The sequence below is a fragment of the Acyrthosiphon pisum genome, chromosome A1, assembly GCF_005508785.2.
Source record: "Acyrthosiphon pisum isolate AL4f chromosome A1, pea_aphid_22Mar2018_4r6ur, whole genome shotgun sequence".
Taxonomy (NCBI): Eukaryota; Metazoa; Arthropoda; class Insecta; order Hemiptera; family Aphididae; genus Acyrthosiphon; species Acyrthosiphon pisum.
In genome coordinates, this window is record NC_042494.1 from 147770721 (window position 1) to 147790749 (window position 20029).

At 28.6% G+C, this 20029-nt stretch overlaps 1 protein-coding gene across 5 annotated transcripts in view; it reads left to right on the plus strand.

Moving 5' to 3' along the window:
- LOC100165258 (WD repeat domain phosphoinositide-interacting protein 2) overlaps positions 1–19420 on the plus strand; it is a 26362-nt gene extending 6942 nt beyond the window's left edge. The window contains exons 1-11 of one of the 5 annotated variants that reach the window (XM_008181474.3): positions 7813–9399; positions 16767–16849; positions 16918–17084; positions 17158–17352; positions 17426–17697; positions 17763–17933; positions 17996–18103; positions 18194–18309; positions 18665–18733; positions 18885–18941; positions 19098–19416. In XM_008181474.3, coding sequence (XP_008179696.1) covers positions 9332–9399; positions 16767–16849; positions 16918–17084; positions 17158–17352; positions 17426–17697; positions 17763–17933; positions 17996–18103; positions 18194–18309; positions 18665–18733; positions 18885–18941; positions 19098–19186 — 1395 coding nt within the window. In that variant the 5' untranslated portion in view covers positions 7813–9331 and the 3' untranslated portion in view covers positions 19187–19416. Of the gene's footprint in view, positions 1–2312; positions 6898–7812; positions 9400–16766; positions 16850–16917; positions 17085–17157; positions 17353–17425; positions 17698–17762; positions 17934–17995; positions 18104–18193; positions 18310–18664; positions 18734–18884; positions 18942–19097 lie in introns of those variants that run through there. The other 4 variants (XM_008181475.3, XM_008181479.3, XM_001951542.5 and 1 more) reach the window with 4 other exon arrangements.
- The last annotated feature ends 609 nt before the right edge of the window (positions 19421–20029 follow it).

A 20029-nucleotide genomic window follows, 5' to 3' on the forward strand; every position in this document is an offset into this window, starting at 1 on the left:
AAATTAAAATATTGCTTCCAATATTATTGATACTTTATTATAATATCAAATACTCCTAATTTTTTGTTGATATAATTTTAAATTTATGATTGGCTATGTATTTATTTTATCTAATCTAGGTATTGAATAATACATTTAAAATTTGCATAAGCTGCTAATATATTCATCAGTCTTTGAATTAGAATGTCAGTTAATTTAACGTATTCACAACATTAATTCAATATGTATGTAGCCGTATAGGAAAAGCAAAATATTTTATATACTGAATAATATACATTTTCAAATATAATATTCTACACAACTTTTATAATTATGCCATATTCTTGATTTTTCGGTTTTACCAACAAAAACAATTGTCTTGTAAAAGTAAAATATAATTATTAACTTACTAGGTAGAATATATTTTTTAAATACATTCATTTTTGGTTTATAAATTTGGTTTACCTATATTTTTTCATTAAAACTTGGGTTTAATTTATTTATTCATTATTATTTATATTCAACCAAAGTTGTTTACTATAGTCTGTCCAGCGAGAGAACGCACTGCGCGCCTACCAAAATTGGTAGGTTTTCGCGCATTCCCGCGCGTACCCAGCCCTGTGTGCTCCAACCAGGACGGCCCACCGACCGATGGCGCGCTCCGGCGACCAGCTGTACGTGTCCATGTGGCCGTCTTCGGCAGGCCAAGAGAGGGGGAAATGAGGCCTCGGCGCTCGCTCGGTCGTCAGTCTACATGCGCAGAAGCGGCGCTTTCTCTCGCTGGACAGTCTAAAGATATAAAATATTGCAAGTTTATAAATTCAATATATTAATTTTTAAATTTTACTGAAAAACTATGATAGGTAGTCAATACAATCACACCTTTATTTGTTATTTATTGAGTAATTGAATATTCTTTTAGGTAAATAGGTATTGAGAGTATTAATAAATTTCTTAAAAAAATCTGTTAACTAACACCATAATACATTTAATATTTTTTAAAATGAAATTATTTTTATGTATGTATAAAAGTGCACATTTTTATATTTCCTTGAGGTTTAAACTGAGTTAAGTTGTATTATTGAATCAAATTATTGTAAATTTAATTACCTATATATTAAAACAATATATTACGTAATTTATTGTTATTTTGGGTATGTGTATAAAAGTTAATTTGCTTCTAAAGTACTTTTACTAAAAATGATGCTACGTAACCATGGTAACAAATATTAAAACTGTTGTATTTATTATTATTGACTAAGGGTGTACAGGCCACACAAATTTGTATTGCATTTATAAGGATGTTTGTTTTTTAAATTTAAATAATTCATTCTATTTATTACAACAGAATGATATAAATTAATGTAAAGTTTATGCTGATAGAAATTTCAATCAAAAATATTATATACATAAAAAATAAGGTAATATTATTAATAGGTACACAATAATTTCAATATTTTATCAACTTATAATGGAAATTAGTGAAATAAATTTAACATTTTTCACTTGAGTTTAATCTAGAGATATTAAAATTGTGATAAGTTATTTTTTCGAAATTATATTTTTTAGAATTTTTATGAACATGGTTTTGTGGTTTTTTCAAAAATATGATTTTGGATAAGTATTTTATTAGTGCCAAGTTTTCGGTTGTAATCAAATCTACGTAAAAAATTATTATTCACTTCATCGTTATTACTGAGAATATTCCAGGTAAACAACAGTTTAAGTACCTATTTTTATTTTTTATAGAATTTTATCTTACATCTAACCAATAATAAATAAATAAATAAAAATGTTGAAATTTTTATTAAATTTTTAGTATTTAATATCTGTGAGGCAAAGCTGATCAACAACAATAATACAACTATTTTCAAACTCTTGATTAAAACTTAAGTGAAAAATACCATAATAATATATACTTAAATTTTATTTTATATCAAAAACATTTTGAAATTTGTTAAATACATGATTTAATACACAATTTAAGAAAGCTGTTACCATGGTTTTGTGTCATAATACTATTAAGTTTAGCAGCTTTTAATATTTTTCATATATTATTTCTTCCAAAATTGAATGTAGGCACCAATTGTAATTTAATAATTTTGTTTTATATCTTGTTGATCAACTTCTGGCCTATTAGTTACGTAATATTAAAATGTGTATCACGCATCAATAAATAATATAGCCTTGCTTTATTAAATAAAAAATAATATTCTACTTAACTCTGTATTTAACTTCATTTTTATAAAAATATTTGTATAATATATACACCATTAGTTTATTTTTGGTTTTTTTTTTTTTTGAAACAACCTAATTTGTGTTTTAATTTTCAGATAAAAAAAATGGAAGTCGAAATGGACCAAGATTTACTGTGTACTGCCCTTCAATTTCATGGACCTAATTTACAGGAAGCATTAGGAAGTGATTTAGGCGAGGTTGGAGATTTTACTGGACTTTCTACCATAAGTTTCCCAGCCTATGCAAACGGACATAGTATCACTAATGATTTGGATAGTGAAAAACAATTGAAACTCCATAAATTTATTGCAAATAATTCAAAAGCATTTTTTAGTGTTGATTTGTTGGCCAACAATAAGCAAAAACAATGCGAAGACTTTGAGATCAACTCATTTACTGTAATGCCACCATATGAAGTGTTTGGTTATATCAACAAAGAATCAAAGTTAAAACATTTCTTAAATGAACTATCTGAAGGCGAAATCATAATCACTTCAATATCCTCAAAAACTGTCTCTGGATTAATTTTAAAAGTATTATGCACTTATACTGAGCCTGTAAGGTGTGTTTCTGATATTAATGTTCGTGGTTTTTGTCAAGCGTCTATTCCTGGTCTTAGTATTGGGGACAATTTGTGTTGTGAAGTATTGGAGGTAGTCCCTGAAGCTTGTAAATTAGTTTGTGGAATAAAAGGAGTTAAATGCCACAAGAAGTATAAAGATTTACTCGGCTTATTCAACATGGAGAATTGCCCTCAAACATTTAAATTATTTCATGCTGGTAAAAATGATGAATCATATAACTCAATGTTACAAAACTCTACAGGATTTAAAAATCCATCAAATACTTGTAACTTGGAGTTGATAACAGGTTTATCTGATGATAGATATTCAATTATACCAGCGTTGTCAGGGAGCTTTCCAGAAAAAGAAATTGCATTAGAACTTCGTAAAGTTCAGTCTGCTCAATGGGCTATTCAAAGCGTTTCGGATGGAATTAAATTTTTTAAAGCCGGACAACACTCTGAAGCATTTTTATGCTTAAATAAGGCATTAACCATAGATTCTTTAAATGTAGAAGCTTATGTAGCTAGAGGTGCTTTATATGCTAATCTAAGTCGTTTTCAAAAAGCAATTGAAGATTTAAAATCTGCCTTGAAAGTTAATCCAAAACATTTAAATGGTCGTAAGTATCTTGGTGAAACTCTTATGGGATATGCTAGGACCTTAGAGTCACAAAATAAATTAGAAGAAGCTTTACAATATTATGAAGAATGCTTACATGTAATACCTGATCATGATGAAGCCAAAGCATCTATTGAATATCTTAAGTCAACTCTCTTAGTTGGAAGAGCAATACCAATGAATACACTTGACAGTTTACCAAAAAAAAAAAATGATACTGATTTAGAAAAATCTGCAAGTAGTAGCAGCAGCTCTAATAATAGCAACAGCAGTTCAACTGATAGTTCTAGTTCAGGAAGTTCTTCGGATGATGAAAGTATTAGTGACTCAGATAGTGACTCTGATCACACATCCTCTTCTGATACTTCAAGTGATGGATCATCTGGCAATGATTCACAAAAAGTAGAAAAAGAAAGATCTTTGTCACCATTTAGTAAACGCTTAGCTATGATGGATGCAAATAGTACTAATGGAGGTGGATTACCCTGTAATCCCTCATTTATTGCAACAGAAAGTTCTCAACCTCAACAACTGAATTCGGAAAAAGAAAGTGATATTGAAGAAAGAATAGAAAAGTTAATACTTCTAAGTCAATCTAACAAATTTAAAAAAAGTAAGCAAATTGGACTTAATATACAAAAATTATTAGAAGAAGCTTATGCCTTAAAGAATGAAGAAAAAAAAACAGATAAGAAAATGAAAAAATCCAAAGATAAAAAGAAGTCTCATAAACACAAGAAAAAAGATTCTAAAAATAAGCAGAAAAGTGCTAAAGATCATCAGGAACATCATCATAAAAAAAATAAATCAAAAAAACATAAATTCGCTGAACAATCCTTCGATAACGAACAGCAAGTTGTTCAAAAATCCAGTCTCCCTGATCCGGAGAGTGTTAAATCAAATTTATCAGGTTTAAAAGAAAACATATTCTTTAAAAAGTATGTTAAACAAGATAAACCCAATGATCAAAATGTTATTGATAAGAATAATGAACAATCAGACATGTTTAAAGCAACTGAAGTTGTAGAAATGCCTAATACTTACAAGTATGATGAAGATCCGTCATTAATTCCAACGCCTAAGTTTAAAATGCAACTACCTACTACAACCACGACTTATGTTAAGGTCAAGAAGAAGGAGGCCACTGATAATGTACCATACAATTGGGACAACAATCGTTTGTTGCCTACAAATCATGAGTTATTGAGAACTCAATCATCCAATAATAATGAGACTAATAATGCAGAACATACATTTCCTAATATGTATGAGAACAGCAAAGGATATTTTATTCCACCTCCGTCAACTCATCCAGTTTCTGAAAATAATGTGAATAATATGGAGTTTCAACAAAAGCAATCTTATTTGAGTCCTAATAACAAGCAAAGATCACGTACCCGATCAGTATCTAAAAGGCGCATAAATTATTCAAGAAGTAGAAGTTCTGGAGGTCGTTCAAGTCAGTCTCCGTTTAAAAAGAAACCCAAAGAGGCATCAAAGTCAAAAACCAGGAGTCGTTCAGGATCATATCCTAGACATCGACGTTATTCATCTTCCCGTTCAAATCGGTCTCGTTCATCTTCTCGTTCATACTCTCGTTCACGTTCACGTTCTCGTTCCATGCATCATCGCAATCGCATGCCATACTACAATAATCGTAATCGTGGCACATACTATAAACCACGTTTTCAAAATCAAAACCATCATAATCGTGGTTTTCAGAATCGTGGTTTCCAACATCGTGGAGGATATGTGCACAGACAAAATTATAATAACTATAACAATAACTGGAATAATAGAGGACAACGAGGTGGTGGAAGGCAAAGATTCTTCCATTACAGACCTAGACAATATGATAGAAATAGACACTATGAGAGGCGCAGTTACTCTGGTTCGCCAAACCGTCGTAGCCGTAGCCGTAGTAAGAGCCGTAGTGGATCTAAAAATTCTTCGAAAGAATATAGAAAACGTTATTCAGGTGGTAGTGGTGAAGACCCACAACACATTGCTAATAACAAGCCCAAAACTCCACCAGAACCTTCTACTGAAACCAATAAATGGCAACTTGATGGCAATGATAATGGTAATAGAAATTCACAAGACCATGATGAAGGATCCATTGAATGAAAATGCAATGCTGACAACTTAATCATATTTGATGATTTACTTATTTTACACAAACATTCACTTGAGATATATTTTTATTTGTTTTAAATTATGTCTTTTTTTTAATATTTTCATTATGAATTAAATAACCACTTATAAAAAACTTATTTAAAACTAAGATTTTTTTAATTGAATATTACAATTTTAGATTTCTAATTTTGCTTTAATTAGTTAATTTTGGGCTTTTATACTAGTATGCTTTCATTTAAACTCGTACATTATAAATTAATAATCATAATTATACATACATTTTAGCAGACACCTATAATTTGTATTAGTACATCAGTGTTTAAAATATATTTTATTATTTGATAAAAAAGACAGACAGACTGTATTTCATATATTTAATAAAAAATGTAGTATTTAGTTTAAAAATGATTTTCTCTTTGCTTAGAGAACTCTTTCTGTACTTTTATCCTATAATATATTTATTTAAACAATCATCAAATTCTAAAATGATAGTAACACCTATGTAATACTCATATGTAACCTATATAAATACTCGTGTAATTTAGATGATAATGATTGAAATCAATGAACTACAGTACAAAATGATTTAAATTGATGTTAGTTATTATTAACATAATATTATTTGTGTTGTATGTAGGGGTGTTTCATCTTTGTATAAAACTATTTTTAATAATAATATAAAAATGAACTTTTTAAAATAATAAACTTTCAATATATACATTTTTCTTTACATACCATGATATTTGAAACATAATTGAACATCTATCTTTTTCAATTGTGTTTTTTTTTTTTATCTGATTCAACTTATATTTTTTTTGTAAACATTACAGTTAATGAAAATTTACATGTTCAAAATATTCATACAATAATTCAACTTATATTTTATAGTTGGCATTATTTTTTTTAAAGATTGTAATATGACAACTTTATGAGTATAATATACTACTAGTACATATCATGATTATTAAAACAAAATAATGGTATCAGAAATTCATATCTTGTGGATAATATGTATCAGTGAATATTTATTTATTAATGTTGATATTTATATATTATTAAATAATTATAGTTGGTTACCAAGGTTTTGAGCGCTCTGGGGCAAACTAAATTTTGTTTGTCATTTGCTATTTCTACATAGCACGTGAAAATATTTTTTGTATTTATTATTATTACTTATCAGTTATTATATATTTATTATTTACTAATTTCCAGATTCTTAAAATTATAGTAACAAATATTTTTAATCCGTAAAACCCACCACTTACTAAGTAACAGATAACCAAATTTAGTGCCCACTCGTATAGCTAATTTACAAGTATATATTTTTACCTTTAATGTAAAACAATATCAGTTTAATACATTATATTTCGGTAAAAATGTTTAGAGAATATAATAATTATATTTAATTACTGTCATGTTTTTATTTTTTTAAAGAATTTTATTCTGGGTACTTCTCTTTGTTGTTACTAATTAGTAATATACCTATATATAGTATTATTATATAATCTGTGAGTACCTGTATCTGTTTAACATAATATCGCGCATTGAACATTAAGTTGAGGATAATGGGAGGCAGAAACCATGGAAATTAAAAAATTGAAGTTTTAAGAAATTTAGGCTATAAAGTGGGTCAAACTAAAACAATAAAATTATAATAAATTATTATAAAATGTATAATAATTGAAATAAATTAAGTCTCGTTTGTAACATGGTTTTGTAATATAACTTATTGAAACGCCCTAACCAATTAATGTTTGTTTACTGTGAAAAATTTGTTTGAACAACTTTTTAAGCGGATTGGTAAATTTATAATTAATATAGTTACAACTGTATTCCGTTATTATCGATACGCGTAACAGTTAGCAGAGGTAAACATTAATGACTGATTGGATATATTTATTTGATAATAATTAATAGGGCACTCCAGAGATTATTAATTGTGTCAATATTAATAACTATATTATATTATACTGTATATCGACGAGTTTAATCAATTTTAACTGGCCATATTAATTTACTAATCCAATTAAAACATTATATTCCTATATAATAATATTATATCTGTATATTTTTCCGTATTATTTAGTAATGTAGGACGTAGGTATAATTATAGTTTGATCTTTCGATGAATTATATAATTATAAATTATAAACATATATTAATTTTAATGACAATCTATATTTAAAAAAAAAATTGACCGTGAAAATTAGTGTAGCTAGATTGTGTGTAATAATTTATGATATAATATATACAGACACACGAGTGTGCGTGCAAAGTAGTTATGCATTATAAAACAAACGGACAACGCGAAACTATGCGTCGTTAGTAGGAGCGTGTGCGTTTAGCCCGATAATTGTATTATTATGACGTGATAATAATAATTTAATATATAAGTAACAACTAATATGAAATGCGACGGACGGCTACAGCTGTTCGCCCATTTTTAAACGTCAAGGCGGTCCGGTCCCGCTGAGCAGCGGCAATGCGTTCGAAATAAATTACACGTTCGTTTACGTCTTTAACCAGGTCACGGTTGGAGGTCAAGTTAAGTTTCGCGCCAATGCAGCGGCGGGCGAAAGTGATTCTTCACGACGGTATAATAATCATAATAATAATAATAATTATTATATGACAGTCGCAACAACGACGACGACAACCACAACAGCGCACATCACGGGATCCGACCAACTATATCTTCGGCATTCCATGAATAGTCAGTAGTCACTACCCCTTCGGAATTTGAGTATCCAGTCGTTTCGCGCTTAGGGCGTAAATCTTGTTTCTTTCCGGACCGAAAATCGGACAACGCGTGCATTTTCTTTGTAATATTATTATCGTGTTACAGTGACGGCCGTTTTATCGCCGCGCGTCGGAGTTTTCCGCTATTTCTACGTGGCACAGTTCCGCGCGCAAACTTCGGTTCGCGGAGGGAAGAACGGCGCGCTGCGTTCGCGAAACCACGGCAACGACGCTCTCCCGTCTCCGAGCACACGGCCTGGTGGTAACGCGCTGCGGCGGTGATCCGACGTACGCTCGCCGGACGTACTACAATAATTTTTCACCACCAATTTATAATACTAAAAATAATTCACCATGTACTAAGCGAAAGGTATAATATTATAATATGTATTTGGGACCCATCTTATGTGACGTGTGTAACTTCGGTAAGGCGGTAACTGGCGTTATAACAACAACGATATTATAATACAGACGAGCGCGTTGGTTGTTATTGTTGTTGTTGTTATACGCGCGAGTGACTGTGCCGGTTGTGCGCACGTATGCATGTGCGCGCGCGTGTGTATTTGTGGGTGTGTGCAGCGCGCGTGTAACAGTCGACGCACCGCTACCATGGTCAAAAAGTGCTCAAAACTGTGCTAAACGATATCATGTGCAGTTCGACGCGAAGATCGCTATATGTATATAGTCGGCCGCCGCTGTAGGTACCTACAACAACTGCACTGTTGTGGTAGTGATAATATGGTATTTACAATATTGCCGTCGTGTCGTGATTCTATATTATTATTATTATTATTATTACTACTTTAATTTGAAACATAATAATATTATACGAAATAATTATAGTTTCGTTTTATAGTTTTTTTTTTTTTATTATTATTAACCCGTATTATAAATAATTTTAACACCTAATCATACGTGGCGTGTGCAAATTTTTTCGAATTACGATAACGGCAGTTCAAAGTGAAGATGTGCTAAAAAAAGTTTCGTCGTTGCGATATCGTGATTCGGCGTATCGCACGCGCATATACCACCTATACATATCGGTATTATATTTAATGTCGAACGGTACTCTGGAACTCAAATATTTCAGTTTTGGTACCGCTGGTAAAAAAGTGTTGAGCAGGTACGATTTTGAACATGATACAAAAATATACCTTCTTTATCCTATGCTTTTTTAAATTACTGTAGTAGGTATATAATATAATATACCTACACCATTTAAAAAAATAATTGAGTGCGTGCGAAGGATATCAGCAATATTACACAACAATATAATATTTGATAAAATAATATCTATATGCTGTCCTAAATTATCTATTATTATAATATACACTGCCACAGATACATAAGAATATTATATATATAGTATTTTTATTTTTTATATATCTGTGTACACTGCAGACTATCACAACATCCGTCGCCATAGTGTGTTTTCCGATTACGATATTTATATTGTAATGTTACAAAACGAAATAATTCCCTAAAGTTCAGTTGTATTTGCAAAAAAAAAAAATGTTTGCTTTTAGTAACTTGACTCGATCCAGGATCTGATAATTATAATTATTATATTTACGACCTACCACATTATCCTCTGCACGCGTTCCAATATTTATAATATTATTAATAATATACCATTTGGAATACTTATCCATATAATTTTTTTCGTATATAATTTATATATAGGTACTAAATACTAGTATTTATAATCAATGATATTACGTATATATTATACTCTATATCATAAGAAACTGTATGGGCAGCCTGTAGTATTATACTATATAGTACGATCGCCGCTTGTTTAACTTCCACGCCACCCAAAGTTACGGTTCATAAACCCAAGGTTTGATGATTGTTATTATGATTTGAGCAATTTTTTTACTGACAATGAGTCATTTCTTACCTTGCCATCTATCTAATTATGCAATTTTACAAACGCTCAACCAATAAATATTATATCTGTAAAAAATACATAATAATATATACCTGTTGTAGGTATATGCAGCGGTCAACCAGCGCGTAGAACCAATTAGTTTTGATTATAGAATTTTAAGTAATTTTTTATAAATTAAAATCATATTTAATATTAATACAATTATTTTATATTGTTATAAATATTTAACTATCTATACATAGTTGTAGGGTATGCAACTTATTAAATTGTATCACTCATCAGCCATCATCATTCTATTGTATAGCCGTATATCCAATCTCAATAGTTTTTTCGCGTTGTTATTCTCTTGTCTATATTGTTACAGTGTAGATAATATGACGTATAAAACAATAATGATAGTAATACTTTCCCTAAATATATCTACTGTGTTCTGTGCGTGGGGTTATATACTTCTCCTCGATTCCTACACGGCGATAATACACACCTGCACATTAAATTGTAAATTTTTATTCAGTGGTTCTTACAACGAGCGTGGAGGACTTTTTATATATAGCTATGTAAATTGACCAGTTGACCTTAGAGATTTAAAATAAATTAACAATCCTATAGGTACAGGAATATTATTTAAAACATTCGAGGGATCTTTTATTGTGAAATTTTTATTTCAACGTGGCAAGAAATTTGAAATTATACGATGAGTCACCAGCACTATCACCAATTTTTCCTTTTAATAATGCATTTTTCAAATTCTGTATTTTTGAGATATTTGATAACTCATACGAATTTCGATTTAGATACATAAAATTTTCAAAAACTCATCTAATAACAATTTACTGAAAAAAAGAAGTACCTATGGCATAAAACTATATTGTATAATTGTATAAAAAGTCTAAAAATATGATCCTTGACTTACCTCGAGTATACTTAAAAATCCCTAAAAAATTGAATTTGAACAAATTAATTATTAAAGGAAAAATGAGGATAATCCATTGAGCATACTTGGAGAATCACTCTGTATAAAGTTAGGTAACTTATTAATACAGTTAGTTATTTTAAATTTAATGTTTTATTATATCTGATTCTGTTAATGCAAAATATTTCATTACGAGTGTTTTATTAATCGTTTTTCTGACATGATCTGAAGTGACTGAGGTGATATAATTAAACGCAATTATGACATTAAACACAACTGTCCTTAAGGATTTTGGTAATGTAACGCCGTTACGGCTTAAAATGTTTGAGCTATAACTTAAAATTGTGTAATATTTATAAAGGCTCTATAATCTAATATCTATACAGTATGCATAAAGAGGTTTATCACTATCTCTTATTGTCTCTTTATATCTTGCGGAGAGGTATTATTCCTTGTCCCCAGAATCTAGTCTGTCTTCTGTCACTAATATTGTCTCTATAATAAGTACTGTTAATCGTTATTAATTTTTATAAAAATATATATATATAAAATATAGTATATATATATATATATATACATATATAGTATATAATATATATATATATAAAATATTATATATATATAATACAATTTTTATTTAATATTAATTATTATACTACAGAGAGACCAATTCGTTATATAATTATGGACCTATATATTTATTTATTATATATTTATATGAATATGATTTATGACGTAGATGATTATAACTTATAACTTATAAGCAATCATAATAATATAATATTTATAATAACCTTTAACATGTGCAAATGATACTACAGTACTATACACTATCATTTAAGTGTACGAATGTACATATTATATACATTTTGTAACCGTAAAAGCGATTAAATACTGTGAGGTAATAAAATAATTTTGTTTAAATATAATATAGGAAGTGCTGAAACAATCAAATTTAAAATAAATATATATAGAGAGCAGTACAGCAGTCATTACGAGATTCACGATTATTATTATTATTTTTTTAAATAATATTATGTAGGACGTGATTTTATTAAGCAGCAAACGTGTGTCAAATGGAAACAAAAAAAACGTTATCTTACGTGATTTTAATACTTAATAATTAATTTTTTTTATAACAACGTATTCCGTATGAGTAGTTATTGTTAAATGACTAGTAAACAATAATATGTCATAGTAGTTATCTTTTAATTGTTGATTTGTTTGTAAAAACACGCCGATCCAAGGAAGGCAAAGGGGGCATTCCCCCATCTCTGTAGATTTCCTATGTTTTACACTGTGTTTAGCCAATTTTTGTACTTTTGCCCCCCCCCCCCCACCATGCCCTCCCACCAACATTATGCCCTGGATCCGCCGATGTTTGATGATATTTAGAAATTAACTGCGATATAATTTCGTCAAATTATGCAGGATGATTGAACTCTTTAGTCTTTATTGTCCAAATATTTATATTATTAATGGAGGTAATTTTTCGGTTTTCTTTATTGTAATACATCTAATTATTTCATACAAATTATACATTAAAAATTATTGCTAAATTCTAATCAATTGTAATTTTAATTTATTTACTACAATACAATTTTTGCTATGTATTTTATGTATTTTACTAAAATAATTATAGCGTCTATAAAAATAAACTAAAACAATGTACTTAATTGATAATAATAGTACTTCAAAATACAGAAATTTCAGTTCACATTTAACACAGTTTTTTGTATACTCCTTGAGTACTAAAAGTTAATATTTCATAATTATATGAATATAAAAAAACTTGTTTAAAATATAACAACTGGCATGTTTACATAGTGCATATATCAATATGTAAATATGAATATGAATGTGTGGATGGTAGACTTGTTCCTTTCAATGTAGTTAATGCTAACAATTTCAATGTTTAATCTGTTTTTCTAATTTATTATTATCAAATACAAAATATCTGTTAATATTATTTTTTATATTTTCATAATATGATGTCAGATTTAATTTTTGAAAACAATTGAATTTCAATTTTCTAAAACAAAACATAATTCTTAATAACATCATTAGTTAAACGAAAATACGAAGTTTTTATTATTATTATTAGGAAACTATACTGGTTAACCATATTATAATATATGGATCACTATTTATATAGTTAACAGTGATTTAAAAATTATAACAATATAATTTAAAATATATTTGTGTATTTTAAAAAGAGTAACAACATTGCGTAATAATTTGTTTTAAAAATGTGTTGGGTATACACATTAGAATATGTATAGGTAGTTAAATTTTCATTATGAAAGAATGTTCCCCAAGTGAAGGCCTCTTTAGTCTAATACAAATTACCTATAAATGATTTTAAAGAGTTTTTTGAATTTGAATTGTTGACTAAAACTAAAATTAACTTCATGTAATAAAACTAAATCCTTTAAAAACAAATATTATATAATGAACGAATATGGTATATGTGCAATGTGCATGTCTTATTTTTCATACCTGCTACTTTTACTACGTGTTATATAGCTGGTATAGTGAACTAGAATGACAAGACTCAAATCGTTAATGATTTTCCATCAGTATAGTGGTGTATATATTAGGTTCGTGTATCACATCACAAAAAATATGTTATAAAGAATAAAGAACTCGTATACCTCTATAGGCTTGAAATAAATTTTATTTAAATTTAGATAGATGTTCATCACGCATTTTGAAATACCTATTTGATATACTATTTGATAGTTTTATTGTCCTTCGCGGCTTTGATATTTTACATTTATTATTTTTTTTCATAAAAAATGAACACAAAAGATTTTGTTTATAATTATATTTGAATAGAAGAACATTATATAGTTATATAGTATACTTGTATAGTAGTATTCATACATGGTTCATAATTCGATATTACCTAAAATGTATTTTATACGAGTTATAATAACTTTAAGTTGTAAGTTGTAACTTATGGTAAAGTATTTATTACGAATTAGTGTTAATCATGTCGTTCTTAATGTTTTAAAACTGCAGTGCTTTTTGTTTACCTTATACGTCGTTTTAAATACCAAGGTCTGGTAAACTAGGGATAACTATCTTACTATAATAAAATATGACTAGAAGAATAGCAAATACTGCAAGTGTAACTATAATGTGCACTAAGCAATATGCAGTGTGCATCTATCAAGGTCACTCGGTGCGACAGTGCATATGTTTCATAATCACGATGCAAGGTTTTTTGTTTGATATACACGTGTCAATATTAACAAAATACTTTCAAAACAAATCGATTTTTTTTCCAATGTATTCATCAAATAAGAAAATGCATTGTGATTAAAATGGTATATATTATATAACATTGAAAGAACAATAAATTGTTGAATATAACTAAATGTACACAGTTAAACATTAAACTCGGATAATAATATTATAATATTCAGAGCCGAGTCTTAGACCGACGGCCGCCTGCCAACCTATCTCGAATCTATTTTAGAAACCTCATTAAAAGATGCTCTGCTGTACCTATAATAGCTAGGTAATAGGTATAAAAATTTAAATTTAAACTAGTAGATTAAGACTTCTGAGTTTTTAACTTTGTGTGTTATGGATAATAATAGGTTTAAAGGATATGGCGGTTATGATGATTAGACAATTAAAATATATGTTTAAGTATGTACCTACTCCCTAATTTATTAAATAAATATATACCAAAAAGTTAATTAATAAATATTGTAGAATTGAGTACAATAAATATTATAATTAATATTTAAATTAATATTGTCCATGGTACATAAAGTTGAATTACTCAGAACCTACTCGTACGAATTTTAGACACGTATGTCAACATTTTCAAATGAATCATCTGGTTCACAATTTGCAATAAAATACTGTAATTGTCTTTGAAAAAAGGAAGTTTTTGTCGTCATACAAAACTTCTTAGATTATAATTATATATAACAATCTCAATATTATATGAAACTACGGTCACTTATAAAAATTTCGAAAATTGAATTTTGAATTAATGCATGATTAAAATATATATAAGGTGCTTGGCATTAGCGATCTAGGACTTTTAACGTATGGGGTGGGGGGGGGAGTGGATATAAAGATTTTAATAGACATTCAATATCCCATATATTTATTATTCATATTATTATATTCATGTTGTATTGTATACAAAATTTGGTCTCCGGGGGTGTAACCCATATATCCCCCACCTAGATACACCACTGGTGCTTGATGATTTACCCTGTTTAAGGTAGATTTTCGATTATTAGTTAAGGGTGTCTGGTGCCGGTTTTTCCAATTTTCTGCAAATCTATACAATTTGAAAATTATATTTTAGTCGCTACCAGTACCTTAGGGGGTTGATACGGAGTACCTATTTTATCAAAAAAAAAATTACTTCACAGGAAAACTCACGTTGATTATATTTATATATTAGGACATTAGGTAGATGGTAGGATAGTAAATACTTATATCATAATTCATATTGTATTAGAAATACGGTAGATTGAACGAATTTTTTCAAAAATATCGTGTTTTATCAATAATTATTAATTGTATGACATTTAACCTGAGTACCTGACTTCATTGGCCATAAAAATAAAATGTGCCCATCTATCTACAATATTTTTAATTTGCTTAACTGACAACTTTTGATAAACTTTGTGATGGAAAAAATATAATTGTTATTAACATTTTTCTTATATATAGGTGCACTTATTTTTGACAAGAAAATATCAATACTATATTATTATGATAAACCATTCCTGTTCCCTCAAAACCTGATTTTTCTTCTTGCATAACGTTTTATTAAGGTATCTGATTACATTCATTAGCCTAAAAAATGCAAAGTCTACATATAATATATCGATTATCGAATACTGAGTATTTATATTATATTACTTAAGTATAAATTACGGTTTCTCAAAAATTATGATTTTACGTGGAAGAAATATAATGGCAAAAACATCTAGACATTGATTTATTTTTTCGGATAAGGAGTAGGTAGGTACTTCACAATTTTATTTTTTAGAACCTTATAGAAATTTTCCAGAAAAATGCAATAAAAAACTACCGAAGGACTGAAATAGTCTGTACTTTCTCTCGTTTTAACCTATTAATCAAAATGTATTTACATTTTTATGAAATTTATTCTTTTAACGAATGATTTAACACAATTAACAATTTTTTTTACATTTCAAACCTAAATATTTAATCAACTAAATACAATTATGAAGTATTTTTTTTTTATTATAATTCAGACAATTGAACAAGTTGATAGGAGTAAAGATTAAAGAATATCAACTACAATTTTGATGATGAGATGATTGACTGAGCTATCTTTGCAGAATAGTAGAATTTTCATTATAGTATGTAAAATTATTATTTGCCTTAGCTAGCCACCATTTCAATCAGAGTTTTACCTGCACTTACAGTACCAACTATGATTACAATTTAAAACACCCTGTCAAGTTTATTTGGCATTGTGATTTATGACTTTTTGTTGTAGTTTAAGTTAAATTCCTCATTCACACCACTAATCGTAGGAATAAACATCCTTAACTGAATAACATATATATATTTAATTAATTATTTGTATGGAAATATCAATCCTAAAATCTATTATAAAATATGAATAAAAATCATTTAACTGTTTATTTTTTTAACACTTATTATTAATTTGTTTCAGGTCACTTGCTGTTGGTACAAAGACTGGATATCGTTTGTACTCGTTGTCTTCCGTTGATAATTTAGACCAAATATATGAAAATGGTAAAGTTAATTAAATAATAATATGAAAACAATAACGTGTGTAAAAATTATATTTGAACTTGTGACAGAATCTGAAGATATCTGTATTGTGGAGAGGCTATTCAGCAGTAGCCTGGTTGCAGTGGTCAGCTTGTCGTCGCCACGTAAGTTAAGAGTGTGCCATTTTAAAAAAGGAAATGAAATATGTAACTACAGCTATTCAAACACTATTCTAGGTGTGAAACTAAACAGGGCTGTAAGTATAATGTTTATTTCTTTAAAGTAGTATATCTGTAATGGAATTAATTATTATCTATTTTTTTTGGCAGAGATTAGTTGTATGTCTAGAGGAATCTTTGTATATACACAATATACATGACATGAAGGTCTTGCACACAATTAGAGACACTCCACCTAACCCAGCAGGACTTTGTTGTCTGTCTACAAATAGTGATTTGTGCTATTTGGCATACCCCGGTTCAAGTACAACTGGTGAAGTGCAAATTTTTGATGCCATCAATTTGGTAATCATCTTATATATATATATATATATTAAGTTAAAATTATTGAGTTAAAATGAATTGGATAATATTTTAGCAATCTGTGTCCATGATCTCAGCGCATGAAAGTCCTTTGGCGGCAATGGCCATTAGCCACCAGGGCAATAGAATAGCGACGGCCAGTGAACGAGGCACAGTTATTAGAGTATTCAACATTTCTGATGGTGCCAAACTATATGAGTTCCGCCGTGGTGTTAAGCGCTGTGTCAGTATTTGTAGCTTGGCGTTCAGTATTGATGGCTTGTACTTGTGTTCATCAAGTAATACTGAAACAGTGCATGTGTTCAAATTGGATGACACCAAAGAAATGTAATTTATTATTCTTGAAAATATGTGTTTAATGGATGATTATAAAATGTTTTTATTCTGTGTAGACCACAAATGCCTGATGAACAACAAAGCTGGATGTCATTTTTATCAAAAGCTGTTACTGCATCAGCTAATTATTTACCGACTCAAGTAACAGATGTGTTCAACCAGGGACGAGCAGTAGCTTCAATCCATCTACCCTTTCAGGGACTAAAAAATATTTGTACAATAGTGATGTAAGTAACCTATTTACTGAAAACAAATAATTTTGAAATTACTTTTGGTTTATTATTTCTAGGGTTGACAAAGTTTTAAGGTTACTGGTTGCTTCATCCCATGGGTATTTATATGTTTATAATTTAGATATGGAAGAGGGTGGCGAATGTACTCTTTGGCGTACTCATAGGTTTGTCAAATGCTTTGTCTTTGTATAATTGTTGTGTATTTGAATTATTAAATTGATATATATATATATTGAACTATGCTTCTATATTAGGTTGGATGGCCAATTAGATGTAGTGGATAGCCCTAAACCAATCAAATTGAAGGAGGTCAATACAACCAAGTTGGATAAAACCACGAAAACAGAATCCACCATCAATAAAAAATTAGGTTTGTGAAATTGATCCCTATAATTTTAATTATTTCATCATTAAAAACTATTAGTATAATATTTGATCATCATAACTCACATCAATTTACATACCAAACAAACAAAAATAAAATTGAAACGAATTTGAGGAACATAATTGTGAGGCTTTTAAAAATAATATCATATTGTCCTATGTATATATATCTGCTTTTATTTTGGTGAAATTTCATATAATATCTATTAATAATTAAAAAATGTATGAGTTAGAATATTCTACTAAATGTTGTATAAATGATCAACTTATTCCATTTGTAACAAGTATTTAACATTTGTTATGAGTCGTTGACTGGTAGTTTCTAAAATTGTTTGCAACAGATACTGGGCCTGCAGTAGACACTAATCATATGACTGAGGACTGCTTGGATTACACACTATCTGTAGCGAGTGAGTATGCAGCTTTAGCCCTTAATTTTAACATGGTTTGACTGACACCGTTGTTGGTTTTGTTTTCTGCTGCTCGATTCCTTCTCTCTAATTGCTGTCCTTCAATGAACCTGCTATGTGTGTATTTGTGTTTACGATAAAATCTAAAAAGTTCCAGTTGGAAGTTATGCTGGTGCCCTCAGGGGACATCCTCCATCCAGTCAGTCAGGTATTTGTCATAACAACTCATAACATTTGTGATTTTTTCATTAGACAACAAAATACGTACATTGACAAAATATTACATTGTATAATATATTACGATGTTGAACAATTCAATCACATATTATTCAATTGTTGGATAAACTATAATTATTTATTACAGATGCAGAGAATCATGTTGACAGCTTGACTGACGTATCCGAAGATCGATTTAACTTGAACGACGATTCAGAGTTTCCTCCAGTTATATGAAACTTGCATGCTTGTTAAATTTTTGTTAAATCGTTTATCTTAATATTATATATATTTTTTCCGATCTGCCTTTCTTCAACAATTGTGACATATTTTATAAAATATACGTTTAAACAATAATATATTTTTAAATGTTAAGTATTAAGACTCAATATTATAATATGCTTAAATGTTAACAAATTGTACAATATTATTTTCAATAATTATACATTAAATGCAGGATGTGACTGTAGATTGATAGTAGTTTTATTTTTCACCAGGAAAACTTGGTATCTATGTAATATGTGAAAAACATATTTAAATATAGCTAGGTATATAATTTTCATATTCAATTATTCAAAGGTATAAAATATTTTAACTGTGAGATGATTATTATAAATAATCTTAACACATTTTACAAGATTTTATAATAGTTAACTATATTTTATCCATATTATATTATGGTTTGTACAAATACCATTTTAAGTATTATTCAATAATGATATTGAATAAAAAGAAAAATCAGGAAAATATAAATACCTACAATATCTAGGTCCGTTTTTACAATGTCTGGTAAAATCTCTGTTTTAACGCTAACCGACTGATAAATGATTTTATTATTGGTACAATTCAGCCAGTTAACTCTCTAAGATTGTAAAAACGGCCCTTAATATTGTATTGCATACATTTTAAGAAATTAAGTCATATTTTTTTTTTACTTTGGTATAAACTTTATTGTTTTCAATTTTTATATTATTTAGAAAAATCAATCAAAATAAAATACCAGTACAATAAAGATAAAAATTACTATAAATTTCTATTGAAATTAAAAAACTTAATTAAAATTGGAAATTTTTTTTTACT